The sequence below is a fragment of the Arvicanthis niloticus genome, chromosome 5 (assembly GCF_011762505.2).
Source record: "Arvicanthis niloticus isolate mArvNil1 chromosome 5, mArvNil1.pat.X, whole genome shotgun sequence".
Taxonomy (NCBI): Eukaryota; Metazoa; Chordata; class Mammalia; order Rodentia; family Muridae; genus Arvicanthis; species Arvicanthis niloticus.
The window spans coordinates 8,224,194-8,243,784 of record NC_047662.1 but is presented as its reverse complement, the minus strand read 5'-3'; the positions used below and the strand labels follow the sequence as shown (position 1 = coordinate 8,243,784).

Below are 19,591 nucleotides of genomic sequence, written 5' to 3'. Positions count from 1 at the left end.
GGGTGGGGCGAGAGCTCGCGTCACATGACGCAGTACTCGGCTGGCCTCCCGAGAGACCTCCGGGCGCGACCATGTTGGGGCGGGACTTCCGGACATCGTCTTTTGTGGCTTCCGCCTGTCGCTCGTCCTTGTTTCCCTTAGCAACCGACAGCTACGCCCCGCCTTCTCTGCATGCTCTAGGAAGGTGGCACCGCCGCCGCCAGCGACCGGACGCCGGAGGTAACGCAAGAGGCTTGGGACGCCGCGGAAGGATTCGCGGAGGCCGGAACACCCCCACCGCAGGCTAGACCTCCTGTGGGCGGGCAGTTGGGGGCTGGCCCGCCCTCTGCAGGTGAAGGCTCGGTCGCTCCTAGGGCCTATGAACTCATGGTGGCTGTCACCCCAGCCCCACTACCTGCACGGAGGTATCCCAAAGTTAAAGGAGTCCTGGATTTGGGGCAGAGATCCAGCCCCTGCAGCCGTCTGGGACCCGCATCCCCGCCCCGGCCTGTGACCCATTGACCAGGTGACCCGATTCCCATCCCTCAGACCAAGGTGGCTGCCTGCCATAGAATCTGTCTGTCTAGCTCTCTCGCTCGCTCTCTGGGATTTTGTTTGGTTGTTTTGTTTTTCGAGACAGTATCTCTGTGTAGCCCTAGCTGTTCTGGAACTCTCTGTAGAGCAGGCCTCTAACTCAGAGATCCATTGCTTCTTGAGAGCTGGGATTAAATGTGTGCGCTGTCATGCCTGGGAGCCATAGTCTCTTAAACCTGCCTCCCTGACAAGCATCTGGAAAGGAACAGAAGACCATTAGTTTCAACGCCCAGGTGCCCATGGCTTCCTGCTGTCTACATACACCTGTCGCAATGCTTCTGGGCTCGGTGTTTGCCACAGTCTTAATTAAATGATCAGTAGGTGGCAGCGGGGCATTTTGAGACTGCTCCGGAGGTCTTGGCAGTTTGGGGTCCAGTGAGTACTGCCTGTTACTACACTGCCAGGCGCTGGGGATGCCACGCCTAAGACTAGTCTCTTGTCAGTTCACAGGCTCAACCTTGTGTGATAGGGAGCACAATAATGCATAGGCTGTGAGCGCTGGTTGATGTATAGCACGTGTTAGAAATGATTAAACCTTGGGGCACTGTGCTGTGCCTGAGCCAGCTCCTCAGGTTTTGTTCCAGCGGTGAAAATGAGGCATCTCCCTTGGATGGAGGAGGAAGGTCTTTTCTCACTCTCCATGAGAACCTGGCAGGTTTAGGTCAGAATAGAAGTGGCACAGATAGATTGGGAATAACACTGGCACTGAGTCTGGAATCTGGGAGGGGAAGGAGCAATGGATTTCTTCTGATTCTTGAGGGTGAGACCCAAAATGGTACGTTGACTTAGAGGTGGAAGTTTCTAGAAAGAAATGAACCTGACGCGGCTGTTCCTCTATTGCTCCGCGTCACCACACAGATAGCCACTACTGTGTTTGCCCATCACTGTGCAGTGGTAGTGTTTGCTTGTCTTCTTCTCCAGACTAGACTGCAATATGGCCCTATGCCACGTTAGCCAGGCTGTGGTTGCCGTAACCGGGACTGCATATGTGGTAGACTGTGGTCACTGATCCTTTGGACTTAATTAGCGTGTCTAGGGAGAATGGCTAGCAGGGCAGGCACAGAGGGGACAACCTTTGTTCAGAGTTGGACATAAATCTCTACCCTTGGTGACTTCAGTCCACCCGCTTCTGCAAGCCCAGTCTCCCCCCCAGCCCCCCCCCCCCCCCCCCCCCCCCCCCCCGTCAAGTTCTAGCTCATGACACAACAGTCTTTTTGAAGTAGTGTGGTCTCAGGAGATCAGGCTGCCTAGCCATGCTGCAAAAAGCCTATACTATGTTCCAGGCGGGGCCAGCCACAGTGCGCTATTCTTTCTTTGGAGGGAAAAATCTAGTGATCTACTAGACTAATCTCCACCAACCCCTGCAGTCCTGCCTACTCCTCCCCTCCCCCATTCGTCTTCCTTCTTCACTTGCGCCTGAGCCTTCTCCAGCCTGGAAACCTTACTCCCGCCCCTTTGCGAGGCCCCAGCTTCAGCTCTTTGTCACAGCTCCGCCCAGTTGGACACACCCTCTAGGAAAGGTTCCTTCCCTACTCTGGGTCTAAGCAGATCGGGATGAACCATCAAAAAGCCAAGGTCTTTCCAGCTGGGCACTGCTACCCATCCCTGGGGATGTGGGCCTCAGAGGCTGGCCTCTTGAGGCTTTCTGTGCCACCCTCTATCAGGTAGCTGTCACCAAGGACCCGAGAGCTGAAGGTCCCGAGAGCAGCTCAGTGCTTAGTGGGAGGTGGTCTTACAAAGAGCCAGACGACAGCAGGGGGGCAAAGCGCGGAGCCTCTGGGTAGGAGCTGCAACAACCGTGCTGGCTGACGAAGCAGTGATCGCCACCAGAGCTGCCTACTCAGGTGTTGGGTGTGCGTGGGGTTTGGCTACCAGCCCTCTGATACCCCTGGCCCCCCACCCTCTACAGCAGGAATCCAGCCATGGTGAATGAGGCCAGAGGAAGTGGCAGCCCCAACCCCCGATCTGAGGGCAGCAGCGGCAGTGAGAGCTCCAAGGACAGTTCGAGATGTTCCACCCCCAGCCTGGACCCAGACCGGCACGAGAGACTCCGGGAGAAGATGAGGCGCAGAATGGACTCTGGTGACAAGTGGTTCTCCCTGGAATTCTTCCCTCCTCGGACTGCTGAGGGAGCTGTTAACCTCATCTCAAGGTGAGTAGGGAGATTAATAGTGGGGGTCGGTGCAGGGGAATGCAAGCTGCCCTTTAACCCGGCAGGAAAAGGCATTGGGGAGGGGAGGCAGGAGGAAGCAGAGCGAGGCGGGGACTTTAGTCTGCGACTTAAAACTTCTTGTCTGTGAAAGTCCCTCTAAAGCAGCCGTAGATATGTCTGGGCGCACTCTCAGTAAGCCAAAAACGTTCACTCTCAGGCTGCATTCTTTGGCAGAGCTTGGGGCTGGCTCATGAGGACCTTAGGAAGTCAACAAACCGCACACTCGCAGCTCAGGGAATGTGTTGAGCTAGCTGGACACAGAAAGCGTGCTTTTCCAAATCAGGAAACACCACATGCTTTGTGGTAGCACTTTCTGAATTCCAGTTCCTTTTCGTCAAGTCGGAGAGTGATTTGCTAGACCACAAGACCCCTGTGCTACGTCCTGCAGCAAAGATGAGAGAAAGGAAAGTCAGGCATACTGGTAACGCCTTAATCCCAACACTCAGAGGCAGGAGGATAACTGTGAGTTCAAAGCCAGCCTAGGCTACCTTGAATCCAGGCCAGCCAGCCAGGGTTATGTAATGACACCCTGTCTTAAAAGGGGGGGAGTATAGCCAAGTTGATGGAGTGAGTATATAGCTTATCAGAAACCCTAAATTTGGGAACATGCCTGTAATCCCAGCACTTGGAAACAAAAGCAAGCAGATCTGAGGTCAAGGATAGCCTGGTGGACAGCCACACACCTTTATTCCCAGCACTTGGTAGGCAGAGGTAGGCACTTCTGTGTGTTTGAGGACAGCCTGGTCTACAGAGTGAGTTCTAGGACAGCCAGGGCTACATAGTGGGACCCTTGTCTCGAAAACAAACAGCAAAGAAAGAGCATTCTCAGCAACATAGGGAGTTTGAGGTCAGTCTGGGCTACGTGAGACAGAAACGTTGTCTCAGAAACAACCGCAAACACGAATGCTTTTCAATCTGTATCTGCCATGTGCTGCTCCCTCGGTCCTGACATCAAGGCCCGGATGTGTAAACACACCATGATAGCTTTAACACAGTGCTGGTGCCTGCAGGAGCTTTTGAATGGAGTTCAGGAGCTCAGCCTTCCTCTGCAGGACTGCTGCATGGCTGCTGCAAGAAGGCCATGAGAGCAGTACAAGCCTCTGTTGATTTCTTTCTGCCTTTCCTGAAGTGAGGCTCTCTGCCCACCATTGCTGAGATTCCCAAGCCCTCAGCTGTCAATACTCTTAAAAAAAAAAAAAAAAAAAAAACTAGTGTGCTTGCATTCTGAGAAGCACAGAGCGCTGTTCACATGAAATAGCAGCATTGTCATACATCAGTGTGGTGGTAATCGTAGCGGTACACACTGAGCTCAGGCCCTGCTCCCAGGGCTGCACAATCATCTGACCCAGACCCTTGATGGATGCCGAGTAGGTACTGATATCTGCCGCATCTCACAAACAAGGATACTGCGGCTCAGAGAGACACTTAGGTAAAGCGTCTGGGGAGTGAACACAGTGCTCTGCTACCAACTTGCATTCTCTGCTGCTCCAGCTCCCTTGCCCCAGGGAGGATGAGTGAGCAGGCCGTTTCCCCCAGGAGCACCACTTAAGGAAGAAATCCCTTACAGGTTTGACCGGATGGCAGCAGGGGGCCCCCTCTTCGTAGATGTTACCTGGCACCCAGCTGGAGACCCTGGCTCAGACAAAGAGACCTCCTCCATGATGATTGCCAGCACAGCAGTAAACTACTGTGGCTTAGAAACCATCCTGCACATGACCTGCTGCCAGCAGCGCCAGGAGGAGATTACAGGCCATCTGCACAGAGCCAAGCAGCTCGGCCTGAAGAACATAATGGCGCTCAGGGGAGGTGTGGTGCCAGCACCCCTCCTCTTTGGGTTCTTGCTTTCCTGAAGGCTTTCCTGTCCCCAGAAAAGTCAGGGTCAGCTTGCTGCAGGAGGATCAGTGGCCATTGTGGGTAATGAGTCTGTTGTGGGTTTCACACAGGCGGGATGGCCGCTTCTACAGCTTGACCTGTATACAGTTCAGCTGGGATGTGGCTTGTGCCTGATAACCCTCTTACAATTACACAGGGCCGTCAGTCTGTTGTGGCACTGTCTGACCTAGTCATAGAATCCTGTGTTGGAATTTCCCAGGAGCAACTGAGCGCCTACTATCTTCAGGGCACTTAAGGGTGGGAGGTGGGAGCCTGATGGGGAGGGGGCGGTTTGTGGCTTCTGCTCCCACCACAGAAATCCTTCTCAGGATGAGTAGAAAATACACCCAGAATCCAGGAGCTCTGAGAGAGCAGAGGGTGTCTGACCGCACCCATGGCATCAGGGCGAGGCGAGGCTCAGTGGAAAGCCATGCCTTCCAATACTCCACGCTCAGTGGAGAGCTACACCTTCTCTGGTCCCATCACCAATGGGGCACCTGCAGAGTGAGCCATAGTAGACATCCGACAACTGACCACTGCCCTGCATCTCCTGCTCAGGTGTCAGGCTAGACTCACGTGATAGGAAGTCTCTGCCTTTGAGGGGCCCACAGCCCAGTGTAGGGGTAGGTAGAGGGAACAAGAAGACTCTGGAGGTCAGGGGACACCCAGTGACCATGACCTCCAGCAACCCTGCAGACCCTGTAGGTGACCACTGGGAAGCAGAGGAAGGAGGCTTCAGCTATGCCACAGACCTGGTGAAGCACATCCGGAACGAGTTCGGCGACTATTTTGACATCTGTGTGGCAGGTGAGTGAGGACAGGGAAGGGACAGGATGAGAGGATAGCTAGCGAGCCTTCAGTTCAGGATGTGTTCATTAGGTGGGTACACAGTAGGGGACATAGAGGGGACCTGAATGGCACCAGTCCTGGCCTCCTGCCACCTGCTGCTCTCCCCCACCCCGCACTCCTCCCACTCCCAAAGCTTCCCTCCTCTGCCTGCTGTGCCCCATCTTCTCATGAGAGAGGGAGGGAGAGAGGGAGAGGCTGTGTTATGAAAGACTCTAGGGACAGGACTCACTGGGCCCTGAAAGGCGTCAGGAATTGAGGTCCTTCACTCCCTCTGTACCCACAGGGTCCTGTGTATCTGCTGAATGAGAGGCCCTCGCAGATGTACTGTCTGTGCCTGAGTCCTGTTTCTGTGTGTATATAGTATCAGCTCCAGACAGCCTCTAACTGCTCTCAGTGTTAGCTCTTGGTTTCTAGGAAATGAGACTCACACTGGCTTAGCTCTAGTCCTTGCTCTAAGGAATGAGGAGGTGGGTAGAAGAGAAGGTTACAAGTTCAAAGCCAGCCTGAACTTGTCTTGGAAATCCAGAGCTGGAGTGGGAAGGTAGTAGTGCTGCAAGCCTTTAGTCCCAGCACTCCAGGCCGATCTCTCTTGAGTTTAAGGCCAGCCTGGTCTACTTAGCTAGTTCCAGGACAGCCAAGGCTACACAGGGAAACCCTGTCCAGGAAAAAATTAAAAAATAGAAAAAAATCCAGAGCTGTAATTTGGTGCTAGAGAGATTATGTGTGCCAGGTCCCAGGTTCCATCTCCATCACTGACAAAATAGATAAATGGATAAATGCCTAAGCGGGCGCGCACGTTAACACAAAGTGGAGGTCAGAGGTCAACTTTCAGGAATCAGTTCTCTTTCTACTCTGTCAGTCCTTAACCGCAAGCACCTTTACCTACTGAGAGACTCACTTAAAAAACAAAGTTTGCAGCTGACTTTGGGCTTTCTCCAACGTCCATGTGCATGCATTCTCCTCTCAGCAGGCTATATAACTGGCTAAGACTGGGGAACACTGCTAAGGAACTGGAGGAGCAGGCATAGCTGGCCGCTTTGATTGTCGCTGCTCCTGCTGGCCTGGATGCAGCAATGGGGACTGTGTTCACAGGGCTCTGGCTGTGGGTGTGAGAAGGCGGTAAGGCGAGCCTAGCAGAGCCCTGAGCTCACAGTTGTCAAGTGGCTCTGTGCGTTGCCTGTTGTAAAGTGGATGGTAAAGCTGTGTGGTTAAAGTATCCAGGAGGTAGAGCAATGGTTCAGTGGCTCAGAGTACTTGCTGCTCCACAGAGAACCCTTCTAGCACTCTAGCACTCGTACCCTCAGGCACCCATACCCTGTGGCTCACAAACATCTGTAGCTCCAGCTCTAGGGACCCAGTACCTCTATAGGTACCAGCACACACATATACACAGACACATACGCATAAGACTAAAAGTAAACAAAAAAATAAACTACCAAGCTGGTCATGGCAGAAAAAGATCATAGCAAAAAGATCGAAGCCCAACTGTGGGCACATATGAATTTGCCTGGCAATGCTCAAACTGCTTAGCTGTGTGGTTTCAGAAATTTCCCATTGGAAAGAGCTTTGCTGTTCAAAGTTGAAGTTCTGGTGCCTAATCTCCACACAATAGTTTTTTCTATCATCTATCCTTGGTGACTGTGGTTTTTTAAGAACCAAATGACCTTATCACAGTAAAGCAGCTTGGCTTCCAGACTGCTCTGGCTTCAGGTTGGCTCTCTGCTTCGCTCTGCTCCTGGTGGAGCTCAGGCAGGGGATTATCTCTCCTTCTCTCCCACCCCTCTCTCTCCTTTCCCTCTCCCCCATACCGAGCTTGCCTCAAAGCTGTGACTTCCTACCTTTCTGCCTTCTAATGAGTTTGGTCATTGAGAGGACAAGTTGTAGTTCACAAGCCACCAATGGGATCAGACAGCCTCTGGTCCCAGTCTCTGGATTTGGAAACCCCATCTTCTGCATGGTCAGTTTAAGATTATCCCACTGTCCCCACCCCCACCCCCTTGTGTAATCAGACTGCAATGAAAAAAAATACTTTGTGCCTCGTGTGTGTGTGTGTGTGTGTGTGTGTGTGTGAGTGATTATAAAAGAGTAAGCACTCCTAACTACTGAGCTGTCTCTCCAGCCTCTATTCATTTCTTGAAGCAAAATTTCATTCTTCATGTCTTCATATAGTATGATTTTATATGTATGTTTGTCCTGCCTGCATGTATGTCTGTGTCACATGTACATGCCTGGTGCCCACAGAGGCCAGAAGGGGGTGGTCTGTAAAAGTAGTGAGTGCTCTACCAGCTGAGCTATCTCTCTAGCCCTAATGTGATTCCCAGCCTTTCGGTGTTCAGAGGGATTTTGGTGTCATATGTACTTTAAAATTTTTTTTTAAAAAAATACTGTTAAGATTGGGTGTAGTGCTATTTTAAGCATAGCATTTGGGAGGCAGAAACTGATAATCTCTTTGAATTCAGGTTAGCTTGGTATCCAGAGTTCTAAGCCAGTCAAGGCTACATAGCTATATAATGAGACACTGTCTCAAACGCGCGCGCGCGCACACACACACACACACACACAAGAATGCTTGCCTAACATGGGTAAGATGTTGGGTTCAATCCTCATCCAAAACCAAGAACTCACATGAACCAGCTCCTTAGGTCCAGTGCCCACTGCTTCTGGGAAGAACACTTGCAGTGCCTGAGCTGAGGACTGCTCAGGCCCCCGGCTCTCTGATGTCTTCACTCCTTGAGCAGGTAGGTTAAGACCAGCCTCCCTACTCTCTTCTCCCCTGGTAGGTTACCCAAGAGGCCACCCCGATGCGGAGAGCTTCGAGGATGATCTGAAGCATTTGAAGGAGAAGGTATCCGCAGGCGCCGACTTCATCATCACTCAGCTCTTCTTTGAGGCGAGCACCTTCTTCAGTTTTGTGAAGGCCTGCACAGAGATAGGCATCTCTTGCCCTATCCTGCCTGGGATCTTCCCTATTCAGGTGAGGGGCTCTGGAGGACCTGATTCCCTCATTCCAGTGCACTGTCCTGGGCCAGGGCTCAGGCCCCCGGGTTATGCATAAGTTCTTCCTCGGTGGTGCTCGATGCCCATCGGGAATTCTCCACATGCTGCATTTGGTCACCTCATTTGTCACCCTTGAGACACCAGTGGTGTCTATAAAGGGCTTGTACAGAGAGGGATTATTAACTCTCATCAGAAGTTTGGTTAAGCTTAACCTGATGGCATACACTTGTAATCCCAGCATTCTGGATCTAGAGGGCAAGGAGCAGGAGTTTGAGGCAGCCTTGGCTCCATGAGACTCTTAATCTCAAAGTCAATAAGATTAGTGTTTTCCAGCCTTGACTCTCACCAGATACATTTAATAAGGTAGTCCCACAACTGAGTCTCCAGTCCTCACTTCTAGGGATTTTGATGTGACAACCTGTGATGATTTGTATGCGCTTGGCCCAGAGAATGGCACTATTTGGAGATGTGGCCTTGTTGTAGTAGGTGTGGCCTGATGGAGTAGGTGTGTCACTGTGGATGTGGGCTTAAGACCCTCATCCTAGCTGCCTGGAAGTGAGTATTCTGCTAGCAGCCTTCAGATGAAGATGTAGGACACTCAGTTCCTCCTGCACCATGCCTGCCTGGATACTGCCATGTTCCCACATTGATGATAATGGACTGAACCTCTGAACCTTTATAAGTCTTGCCTTGGTCATGGTGTCTCTTCACAGCATTGGAAACTCTCTCTAAAACAGAAGTTGGTGCCAGGAGTAGGGTACTGCTGTGATAGGCCTGACCATGCTTTTGTTTGGAAGAATGTGGATTTGGGGACTTTGGATTTGGAAAGCAGTGGAATGCTTTAAGCAGAACTTAATGGACTATGCTAGTAGGAATATGGAAGACTTTGTTGCTGAGAGTGATTTCAGTTGTGTGGACCCAAGAGGTTTCAGTGGAGAATTTCAGTGGCCTAGAGACTGCTTTTGTGGTATTTTGGTGGAAAATGTGGCTACTTTTTGCCCTTGTCCAAAGAGTCTGCCTGAGACCAAGGTGAAGAAACTCAGATTAATTGCATTGACAAAGGAAGTCACAAAAATGCCCAACAGAGACTTTGTTCTCTGGTTAAGTCTAATGAAGAGCATTTTAAACAAACACAGAAAGTGGAGAAAGGAAAAATACAAATTATATAGTTTGAGTATTAAAGGGACACCAGGACGTAAAATGGAGCTGAATCCTGTGTTAAAGATATTAAATTGAATTAAGGAAGAAGTGACTTTGGAGCAAGATTCCACGCAGTTAAGTTTAGGTCCAGACATGGTAGTATAAGCCTTTAATCCCAGAAGGCAAAGACAAGCAGATCTTTGAGTTCAAGGCCAGCCTAGTACAGAGCAAGTTATAGGTGAAGAAAGACTTAAATCCAGGGTTGGTGGATCACACCTTTAATCACAGTGCACAGGAGACAGGCATGCAGATCTCTGAGTTCAAAGTCGGTCTATGAAGCTTAGGCAGTGAAGGAGCTGGAAAACAGAAAGCTGGTGATGATGTAATTGAACAAGGGGCCGTGTTCCAGCCCCAGCAAGCAGCAGAACTCGGCAGCTTTGGACACATGGCTCTGCCTTTAGAGTCCAGAATAGAGGGACTACAGGAACAGTTGATGCTGCTTAGCTGGGGCTGAGAAATTAGTGGTGATTAAAAAGAGACCAGCACCACCGAGGTGAAATCTTCTGGGAAGCCTTTTCTGAGAGCACAAAGAAGCTGTGTTCCTAAGGTAGCCAAGGTTGTACCTCGTGCTGCAGCTGGTCTGGGTAATGTGTAAGAGTCACCGAGGTGGTAATGGTTTAAAGGCATGAAGGGGTCATGGAGAGCAGCTGAGGCTTGGCACTGTGAGGGGTCATGGAAGGCCAATGGTGAAGGTGCAGCTTCAGCTGCAGTTGACAGCCCAGGACTGAAGGGGTCATGCAAAGGAGCTGAGGCAGCCTGAAAGGCTATGTGTGAAGCCTAGTTGCAGCAAAAGACCACAGTGTATTGGAGATTCCAGTACCATAGGATGACCATCAAGAACAGTAGCAGCAGTGGAGTGGATCAACCTGAGCTTATTACAGAGGGCAGACTGGAGAAGTGATGCCAGCCATTAGAAGGAGCCTAGAAGATCATGTGTGAATCCCAGACATTGAAAGAAGAAGCTGTAACATTGAAGTTGCATTGGAGACTCCAAGATGTTCGAGATCCTGGAGCCGTGGATACCTGCCAAGGAAAGCTGCTCACAGGCAGTGGAACCAGCCCAGCAGAAAGATGTTTGTTGCAGTCAACAAAGATGAAAAAGAAGTGGAGATCTGAAGACCACTTTGACCAAATCAGACATGGAGATGCAGAGTTTGGAGTTTGCCCAGCTGGTTTCCTGTCTTGCCATGAGGATTACAGTTAAGTGATTGGATGGATCTCAGAAGAGACTTTGAACTGTAGACTTTTAACATTGTTGAGACTGCTATAGACTTTGTGGACTTTGGAAGTTGGACTGAATGTACTTTTTTATTATCCTATATTTAGGTATGGCCCCCATAGACTCATGTGTTTGAACAAGCCTATGGGGGCCAGGGAGTGGAATGTGATGGTTTGTATATGCTTGGCCCAGGGAGTGGCACTATTTGGAGGTGTGGCCTTGTTGAAGTAGGCGTGACCTGGTTGGAGTAAGTGTGTCACTGCGGGCATGGGCTTAAGACCCTACTCTTAGCTGCCTGGAAGTGAGTATTCTGCTAGCAACCTTCAGATGAAGATGTAGAACTCTCAGCTCCTCCTGCACCATGCCTGCCTGGATCCTGCCGTGCTCCCACCTTGATGATAATGGACTGAACCTCTGAACCTGTAAGCCAGCCCCAATTAAACATTGTCCTTTATAAGAGTTGCCTTGGTCATGGTGTCTGTTCACATCAAGTAAAACCCTAAGACACAACCTGAGGTGGGATCTATTATTTAAACCTTAAGTTTGGCAGACAACTGGCTGGTGAGGCTTAGGGGTGACTGAGTTAGATGACTGCTGTGTTGAGCTCAAGGCCTGGCTTGCGCTGCTGGCAGGAACGCAGCAGGCCGCTCCCAGACTCTACAAATGAGAAAGTAGGGTGGGCCAAGCACTGCTTTGCAATACCACCTGCCTTTCTCAGGCCCTTCCTGTGACACTGACTAGCCAAGAGACCAGGAAGGCGATAAAGCGGAACAGAGATGACCACATTCCCCTTGTGTCTTGGACAGGGCTACTCTTCCCTTCGGCAGCTTGTAAAACTGTCCAAGCTGGAGGTGCCACAGAAGATCAAGGATGTAATTGAGCCGATCAAAGACAATGATGCAGCCATCCGAAACTACGGCATTGAGCTGGCTGTGAGCTTGTGCCGGGAGCTGCTGGACAGTGGTTTGGTGCCAGGCCTCCACTTCTATACCCTCAACCGCGAGGTGGCCACCATGGAGGTGCTAAAGCAACTGGGCATGTGGACTGAGGACCCCAGGTGAGAAGTGGAAGCTGGAGCAATATCCCATGGGAGTCAGAGCAGCAGAGGTGCAGTACCAATCCCACACTAAGGATGCCCTTAGGTGCCACAGGCAGCAGGGTCACCCAATTCCACTCTCCACCTAAGAGAGCTTCTACATGCAGTAATGTTCAGAGAGGTTGCAGTAGCCAGGCTTGGTGAGTTACTCTAGCTCAGTCCACCTAAGCCCTTGGCTTTTCCCTCTTCCTTCTCACCAGGCGCCCCCTGCCCTGGGCTGTCAGTGCGCACCCCAAGCGCCGGGAGGAAGATGTGCGTCCCATCTTCTGGGCCTCCAGACCAAAAAGCTACATCTACCGCACACAGGGCTGGGATGAGTTTCCTAACGGCCGATGGTGAGGAGAAAAGCCACTCCCTGTTAGGAACTCTGGTGCCTGGGTGGAATTAGGGGCAGGATTTACAGCAAAGTGCCTTGTGCCCTCTACTCTGACAGGGGTAACTCTTCCTCGCCAGCCTTTGGGGAGCTGAAAGACTACTACCTCTTCTACCTGAAGAGCAAGTCCCCCCGGGAGGAGCTACTGAAGATGTGGGGTGAGGAGCTCACCAGCGAAGAGAGTGTCTTTGAAGTCTTTGAGCACTACCTCTCAGGAGAGCCGAATCGCTATGGCTACAGAGTGAGTGGGGTGAGGAGGAAACCGCACAGCCTCATCTCAGCCTTGGGCTGGACATGGGGCTGAGCTGTTTCCCCTCCTGGAGATGTGCACCTCAGTTGAGGGAAGGGGTAAGAGATCCCACTGAGGAGCCCGTGGAGACAGAGACAGACTGGGTCAGTCCCAACTCAGTGCTGCCCTAGCTCAGCTCAGCGTGGCCTGCAGGTGACCTGCCTGCCCTGGAACGATGAGCCGCTGGCCGCGGAGACCAGCCTGATGAAGGAGGAGCTGCTTCGGGTGAACAGGCTGGGCATCCTCACCATCAACTCCCAGCCCAACATCAACGCAAAGCCATCCTCGGACCCTGTCGTGGGCTGGGGCCCCAGTGGGGGCTATGTCTTCCAGAAGGTACGTCAGGATGCTTGAAGCTCCTCAGCCTCTCCAGGACTCTCCATGTCCCGGAAACTGACATAGACCCCAGGGCCTTCCCCCCCAGCCCTGCATTCTGAATGACTGTAGAGCAGAGCAAATTAACAGGCTCTGTGCATACCAGTTTGGTTGGGGCCAGGGGATATTTTACATTCTGGGGCAAAATATAATAGAGAATATGGCAAGATCTGCCTGGAGGAAGAACAAGGAAACAGTCAGCTCTCAGGAGCTCTGACTGCTAACGAGATTGACTTTAATCCCAGCCCTGCTGGAGCTAAATTACTCTGGAGCAAGGCCTGAGCCTTGGACTTGTAAGTCCTGGATTTAGGTGCCACCCCTGCTGTTCCCCCTGGTATATCCCCAAACCTGGCTTCCTCCTCTGGGTTTTTGTACCCACCCTGCAGTATTCTGAACCTTCTAAAGAATGAAGGCAGAGGCCCTCTGCAGACAGAAGTGCCTTGCCCGGCCCTATGGGTGTTGTTCTCATCCAATAGCTGGGGAGGCTGGCCTGTGCCAGGCTCCTCCCTCATCCTAAGCTTGTCAGAGTGGAGGCCTCTATTTAGCTCCTCACAGGCTTCTCTTTAGTGGCTGGAGAGGTGGCTTTTACCCCCACTTGGACCACTCCACACAGATAAGCCTCTTTCCTTCTGCATTCACCCAACTCCATGGTTCATCCTGGTCCACAGTGCCACCTCTGATCCCGCACTTTTTACGGTCCTCTCCCTGGATGGCTAGGAGGACAGGCATCTGGCTGAAAGACGGAGTGGGCAGATTTAATCAGATGTGGAGCTAGATTGGAGCAGGCTGAGAAGGCAGAGAACCTAGCAAGGAGCAGGGTTGACATGATGGGTGTGTTCTCCCTCAGGCTTACCTAGAGTTCTTCACCTCCCGTGAGACCGTGGAGGCTCTTCTGCAAGTGCTGAAAACGTATGAGCATCGAGTCAACTACCACATCGTGGATGTGAAGGTAAGCCAGCTCCCTGCTCAGATGGCAGCGAGGCTTGAGAAGACCTACATTTATTCTGACAGTCCTCAAATGCCCAGCCCAAACCAGGCATATTGCACAAAACAGACAGACCAGATGGAGGCAGGCCCCCAGACTGTGAGGTAGATGAATATATACCGTGAATCTGTGTAAGTAGGAAAGGCAGCTTCAGTGTAGGATGCCACAGGCTCCAGAGGAGAGATGTCGCTCTGGAGATGTTCAGGGATCTAGAAGGGATCCTGTGTGAGCTGAATCTATGTGCAGGTTGTGTGTGTGTGTGTGTGTGTGTGTGTGTGCGTGTGCGCGCGCGCGTGCGCACATGCATGTGCCCTCACCTGGAGGCCAGAGGAGGATGTCTGATGCCCTGCTGTGTTTCTCTCTGCTTTATTCCCTTGAGAAGGTATCTCTCACTGAACCGGGAGCACTGTTGACAGACAGCGCCCAGCAATCTGCCCATCTACCCCATGCAGTAGAGTGGTGGGCACATGCATAGCCATGCACAGCTTTTTATATGGGTGCTAGGATCCAAACGTGTGTAGCAGGCATCTTACCTACTGTGCCACGTCCCCAGGCCCTGTCTGAATCATTTTAAAGACAAAGACCAAGTAAAGGGCATTCTGGGGAGAAGGCAGAAGGAAAGAAAGGCTCTGCACTGCACTGCACTGCCTGTGGGGAAACTGCAGACTGCCTAAAGCAAAGGGAGCCTTTCTCCCTGGGCAGAGCGGCTTGCCTCTATTTCTTTTTCCTATTTATTTATTTATTTATTTGTTATTTTTTGCTCTTGTTTTTGTGAAACAGGGTTTTTCTGTGTAGCCCTGGTTGTCCTGGAACTCACTCTGCAGACCAAGGTAGCCTTGAACTCAGAGATCTACCTGCCTCTGGGACTAACGGTGTGCACCCCCACTGCCCAGCGCCTCCATTTCTTTTTACAAAGATCACAGCAGTCAACTGTGGGAGTGGCAAGGACCACAGAACCTAGTGGGGACCCTTGTGGCCCAGGTAGAAAGCCGGGCTGCTACTGTAGGTCTAGATAAGAAGCAACTGAAAAGCCGGGGAATGCCAGCTTTGCTCAGCCACTTGCTAGAGAATGTTTGAGGCCAGCCTGGATTATAAGCAAATCCTTGTTTGGTTTTGTTTAAAGAAAAAGTGCAAGGCAGAATAGAAGTCCAGTCAGGATGCCTCTAGGGCTCTGGTTTAAGTAGAGGGTGATGCTGTTTGTGGTGGCAGGCCAGGAGGACATGCAAGCAGGGTGAGGTTGCTGATGCCCTGCCTCTGTTCTCAGGGAGAGAACATCACTAATGCCCCTGAGTTGCAGCCCAACGCTGTGACATGGGGCATCTTCCCTGGTCGAGAGATCATCCAGCCGACTGTGGTGGATCCCATCAGCTTCATGTTCTGGAAGGTACTGAGTGGGAGGGCGTGCACCCTGGCTACCTTGAGAGCCCTGGGCAGAGAATGGTCCCAAACACAAGGCTGAAAACCATACCCCCAGGCACGATAGAGTTGGACTAGGAGGTCCTGTGTTAGTTAGCACATGGTGTTTATTTCTGGGCTGGCTGGAGTGGCACTGTCTTGCTCTTCCAGGGAGACCTGGAAGTCGCAGCCCTGCTGACCCTGCTCGTGTGTCTCTGCCCACACATAGGATGAGGCCTTTGCCCTGTGGATCGAGCAGTGGGGCAAGTTATACGAGGAGGGGTCCCCTTCGCGCATGGTCATCCAGTACATCCATGACAACTACTTCCTGGTCAACCTGGTGGACAACGAGTTCCCGCTGGACAGCTGCCTGTGGCAGGTGGTAGAAGACACGTTCAAGCTGCTCAACAGGCTCACCACGGAGAAAGAGGCACAAGCCCCGTGAGGCTGCATCCCAGGGTCCTCCTCTCCCGGAGCCCATCTCCCTCATCTCTCCATACAGGGTAATGGCAGCTAGACTGGCAGGAAGCATCCAGGCTCTGGCTGGACCTGAGATGCCCCATTGCCTCAGGAGGCTGATGCTCTCTGCTCAAGCCCACAGCCCATGTTCTTACAGTGGCAGGTGCCTCCATCCTCAACACCGGTGCACCAAGGCAGCCAGTAGGAAGTGAACTTTGACCTGGGGCCTATGTGAGACTGGCAGTAGGCACTCGTCCTGAAGGACATAGGAAGAGATGTGGCAAATGAGGGTACAGAAACCTCCTCCCTACTCAGCAGGCTTACACACCAGCTCCCCAGGAGAGGCCTGGCTGCTAACACAAGCTTTCTTGCCATCTTAGGCCAAAGAGTGCAGGAGTTCCATGTCTTCCACGGGGCTTCGGAAGGTTGTGTCTGTTCTGTAGCTGGGAAGAAAGTGCCCCTTAAGGGTTAAAGGCATTCTGGCCTCAGTGGAGGTTTACTCTTGGCCTTGTTTTCTGTCCTCGTAACCAGATTCACTTGGGCAGGGCTGTGTGCAGCCCACTCTCTGCTTCTGAGCAGACTCTCCTGCCAGCTGCTGTCTTCTCTGTTGGGCCTAGACTAGGAGCTGTCTCTGGCACTGCTCCCCAGTCAGCCCTCAGGACTGGCTGCTGGGGCAGTGACTGGCAGCTGCAGATGGCTGCTCCTGATGCCTGCCTCCCAGTCTGCTGGGCTTGCTTGAGTCAGGGAATGGGAGGAAGCTGTCCATAGAGCCACTTAGGTGGAGCAGGCCTAGATGACTGCAGGGGAGAGCAACCTTGGAGGGACTGAGCAGAAGCAGCCAGGATGGGGAGGACCTTTTATTGTCCCAGAGCTCCAGGCGCTGGCTCCTCCAACCGTAGCGGGCCTGTTCCCTCCTCGGAAGGCTGGGCTTGGTTCTGCTTATTTTTCAGGAACATTTCATAGCTGCTGCTGGGCCCTGCTCACTCCATGCCTGCTACATCTGAGCCACCGTCAACTGTTTCCAGGGTCATAGGCTGCTGCTAGTTCTTCTTGTAGGTTCTTGGCTACCAGGCACTGGTGCCACTTTTCAAAGGTCTGGAAGCAGGGCATCAGAAGAAAAGCCACTTGTCTCGGGCTCCCTCCAGGGCCTGTACTGGGCCTGTCAGACTGACACCTAAGCCTTGTTCTGTGTGTCTCAACCAGAGGCCCTTTCCTCTGCCCTGGCAGCCAGCCCACCCTGTCTCTGCCCAAACATCCAGGCTCAGAATAGACTGGACTTGTGACCTAGGAAGCTATGCCCAGTGACCTGCAAATAAGACGGCTGTGCTGGACCCAGGCCCTGCAGGGACCAGCATGAGGAGCCACTGCCACAAACAGCCTGGTTCTCAGACTGAGTGAACTTGACACTGCACTGTACTTAAGGCCACTAGTCAAGAGCTGTAATGTCCCGGCTGTGTGCTCTGTAACCAGTGACCAACTCAGCTGAATGAGGAGAGCCCACAGTGGTGAGCAGGGACACCCCTTCCTCTCCCTGACTCAGCCTGTAGGTGGCACTGGTTTTGGAAGGCAGGCTGGGTGACATGAGGTAAAGTCACCTGGGAAAGGACCCAGCTGTCTTCTCTGTGGCGTAGCTGTTGAGCCACCGGAAGCTGAAGGAACTTTGTCCACCATGTCCTCTGCGCCTGTTCCAGGTGCCATTGTCTGAGCTACAGAGCCCATCCCTACGGCTTTGTATGTGAGATGCAGTTAGTGTCTCCAGTTAGCCGAGGGATCGATAGGATGAATGGGAAGTTGCTCCCAGGGCCTCTGCTTGGTAGAGAGGAAGTAAGCCACCTACCAGGGTCCAAGACCCTGGCTCCACCCAGTGAACATCTACCCAGCGCTGCCGTGCCCTTGCCAGGCAAAACCCGGCTTTGCCAACACTGTAGGTGCCTATTCCTGCAGGCCAAGAGCATCATAGCCTCTTCAGGGGTGAAGAGCAAGAGCCCCAGGCTTGGCCATCCTGCCAGAGTTGAAAAGCCCCTGGCCTGAGCGGGCTGAGCACTCCTCTCCATGCACAGCTGACCCTTCCCTAGCCATCTTTGAGGAGCCTCGCCTGGTCTCAGAGCTGCAGAGCTCACCTGGTCCTGTAGGAGGCCAGCAGAGGGCCATGCAGCCAGTGGTAGCCAGAACTGGAGGATTGGGCAGAGGGTTCTCCCTGTGTCACCTGGAAAGGAGAATTGGGTCGGGAAAAGATGATATGTCGATTTAGAAGAAGCCACCCCTCAAGTCTCCAGACGATGGTCTGGCCCAAGGCTCTAATGAAAAAAGAAGGGGATTCTCCAAACAGCTGGGACACTCAAGAAGAGATGAACAGCAGCATTGTTTCACAGGGCTTGGCCTGAGGGCTGAGACCCAAGCACCCAGCTCCTTAATCAAAGCCCAGGATGTGGTCCTCTGTATGCCTCCTCTGGGTGGCCATGTCAGGCTGGGCAGCAGACTCTAGAACAGGTGACCAGCAGCTGTGAGTCTGAGGGAACAGCAGGGCAAGGGTCAACTGCAGTGGCTTGAGCCTGCTGACCAAAAGCACGCTCCCACCTGTATGCAGAAAGGGGTTCACCTGATACTCGGGAGTCCCAAGACTCCCCCCTAGCAAGGCGAGCCATCAGTACGTGGCACTACTACTCTTGACCATCCTCCCCGTTGGCTGACGACATCTGAGCAGAGGCTGGTCCAATAATAGCTGCTCTGTGGTGGAAGTCAAGCTCAGGAGGCCAGCCCTGAGATTGACATTATGCTCCTGAATTACGCTTTAGGGTGTTGCTGAAGCCTTGTTTCTCCCATGTGGTCTCACACCTAATGCAACATGCCTAGGGACTCCTAGCACCACAGAACAGCTCACCACCTGCACCTGTTGCCAAGGGAAGGTCACCTGGACGTGCAAGTACCTGTGGTAAAGAGCAGGAGCCAGAGTGCCATTCTCAGTGTCTGCTGTGTTTCTAGAAACCTTGGTTTATCAGCGTACCAGCCTTGTCTTCACTAACAAGAGAATGAAAGCATATATACTTGAAATTTCACGATGTTGAGGCAAGACAACCAGAGGCTGCCTCATGAGCTTGAAGCCACCTGGGATATACAAGCTGGGTCTACAAAGCCTATAACATCAACAAGTCAAACAGCATGAGACCCCATGGTGTGCTATCACCCTGAGCCCACACAGAAATTCTAAAACCCAGCAACGCTAGTCTTGCTATTCCATTTCAAAGGCAAAGCCACTTTGATGGTTAACTTTGATGGTTAAGTTAATTCTGTTCTTCCTGGCAATCTGAAGCAAAACTCTTGGTGATGCCAAATCGTCCTTAGGAACAGTGTCTAGCCTGTCAGGAACTTGGGCTGGGTCCCCTAGTTACATCTCCAGACCTGTAGGCAGTGCTGTTTCTTGCACCTGGCATCTGTGATTATCTCTTCCGTCCTGATAGGCCATCAGCCTCTTGCTGTTATGTCAGAGCTAAGGACTTCTGGTCTGAAGATGACATTTTGGTACAAAAAAAAAAAAAAAAAAAAAAAAAAAAAACAAACCTACTTTCTATTTTATTTTCTATAATAAAAACATTTCTTTTTCCAAAAAAAATTAAAAAGTTGCTGTCTTTATATAGCTGTTTTTAAAGACTTGACATGATTTATTTTTGTGTGCCTCTGTGTGTGGACGTGTACATAT

At 52.0% G+C, this 19,591-nt stretch overlaps 1 protein-coding gene across 7 annotated transcripts; it reads left to right on the top strand.

Annotated features, from left to right (window-relative positions):
* The first annotated feature begins 148 nt into the window (after positions 1 to 148).
* Positions 149 to 19,446, top strand: Mthfr (methylenetetrahydrofolate reductase). Of its 7 annotated transcripts, none has more exons than XM_076933766.1 (12): positions 149 to 331; positions 2,486 to 2,725; positions 4,353 to 4,591; positions 5,354 to 5,464; positions 8,287 to 8,480; positions 11,729 to 11,979; positions 12,219 to 12,353; positions 12,452 to 12,632; positions 12,834 to 13,016; positions 13,903 to 14,004; positions 15,305 to 15,424; positions 15,665 to 19,446. In XM_076933766.1, exons 2-12 carry the CDS (start codon positions 2,496 to 2,498, stop codon positions 15,878 to 15,880), a joined length of 1,962 nt encoding a protein of 653 aa, XP_076789881.1. In that variant the 5' UTR covers positions 149 to 331; positions 2,486 to 2,495; the 3' UTR covers positions 15,881 to 19,446. The 7 variants fall into 7 exon arrangements, with proteins under 7 accessions (XP_076789881.1, XP_076789879.1, XP_076789880.1 ...); XM_076933764.1 differs by having other exon boundaries at positions 149 to 534; XM_076933765.1 differs by having other exon boundaries at positions 150 to 331; positions 2,483 to 2,725.
* Positions 19,447 to 19,591: the final 145 nt, after the last annotated feature.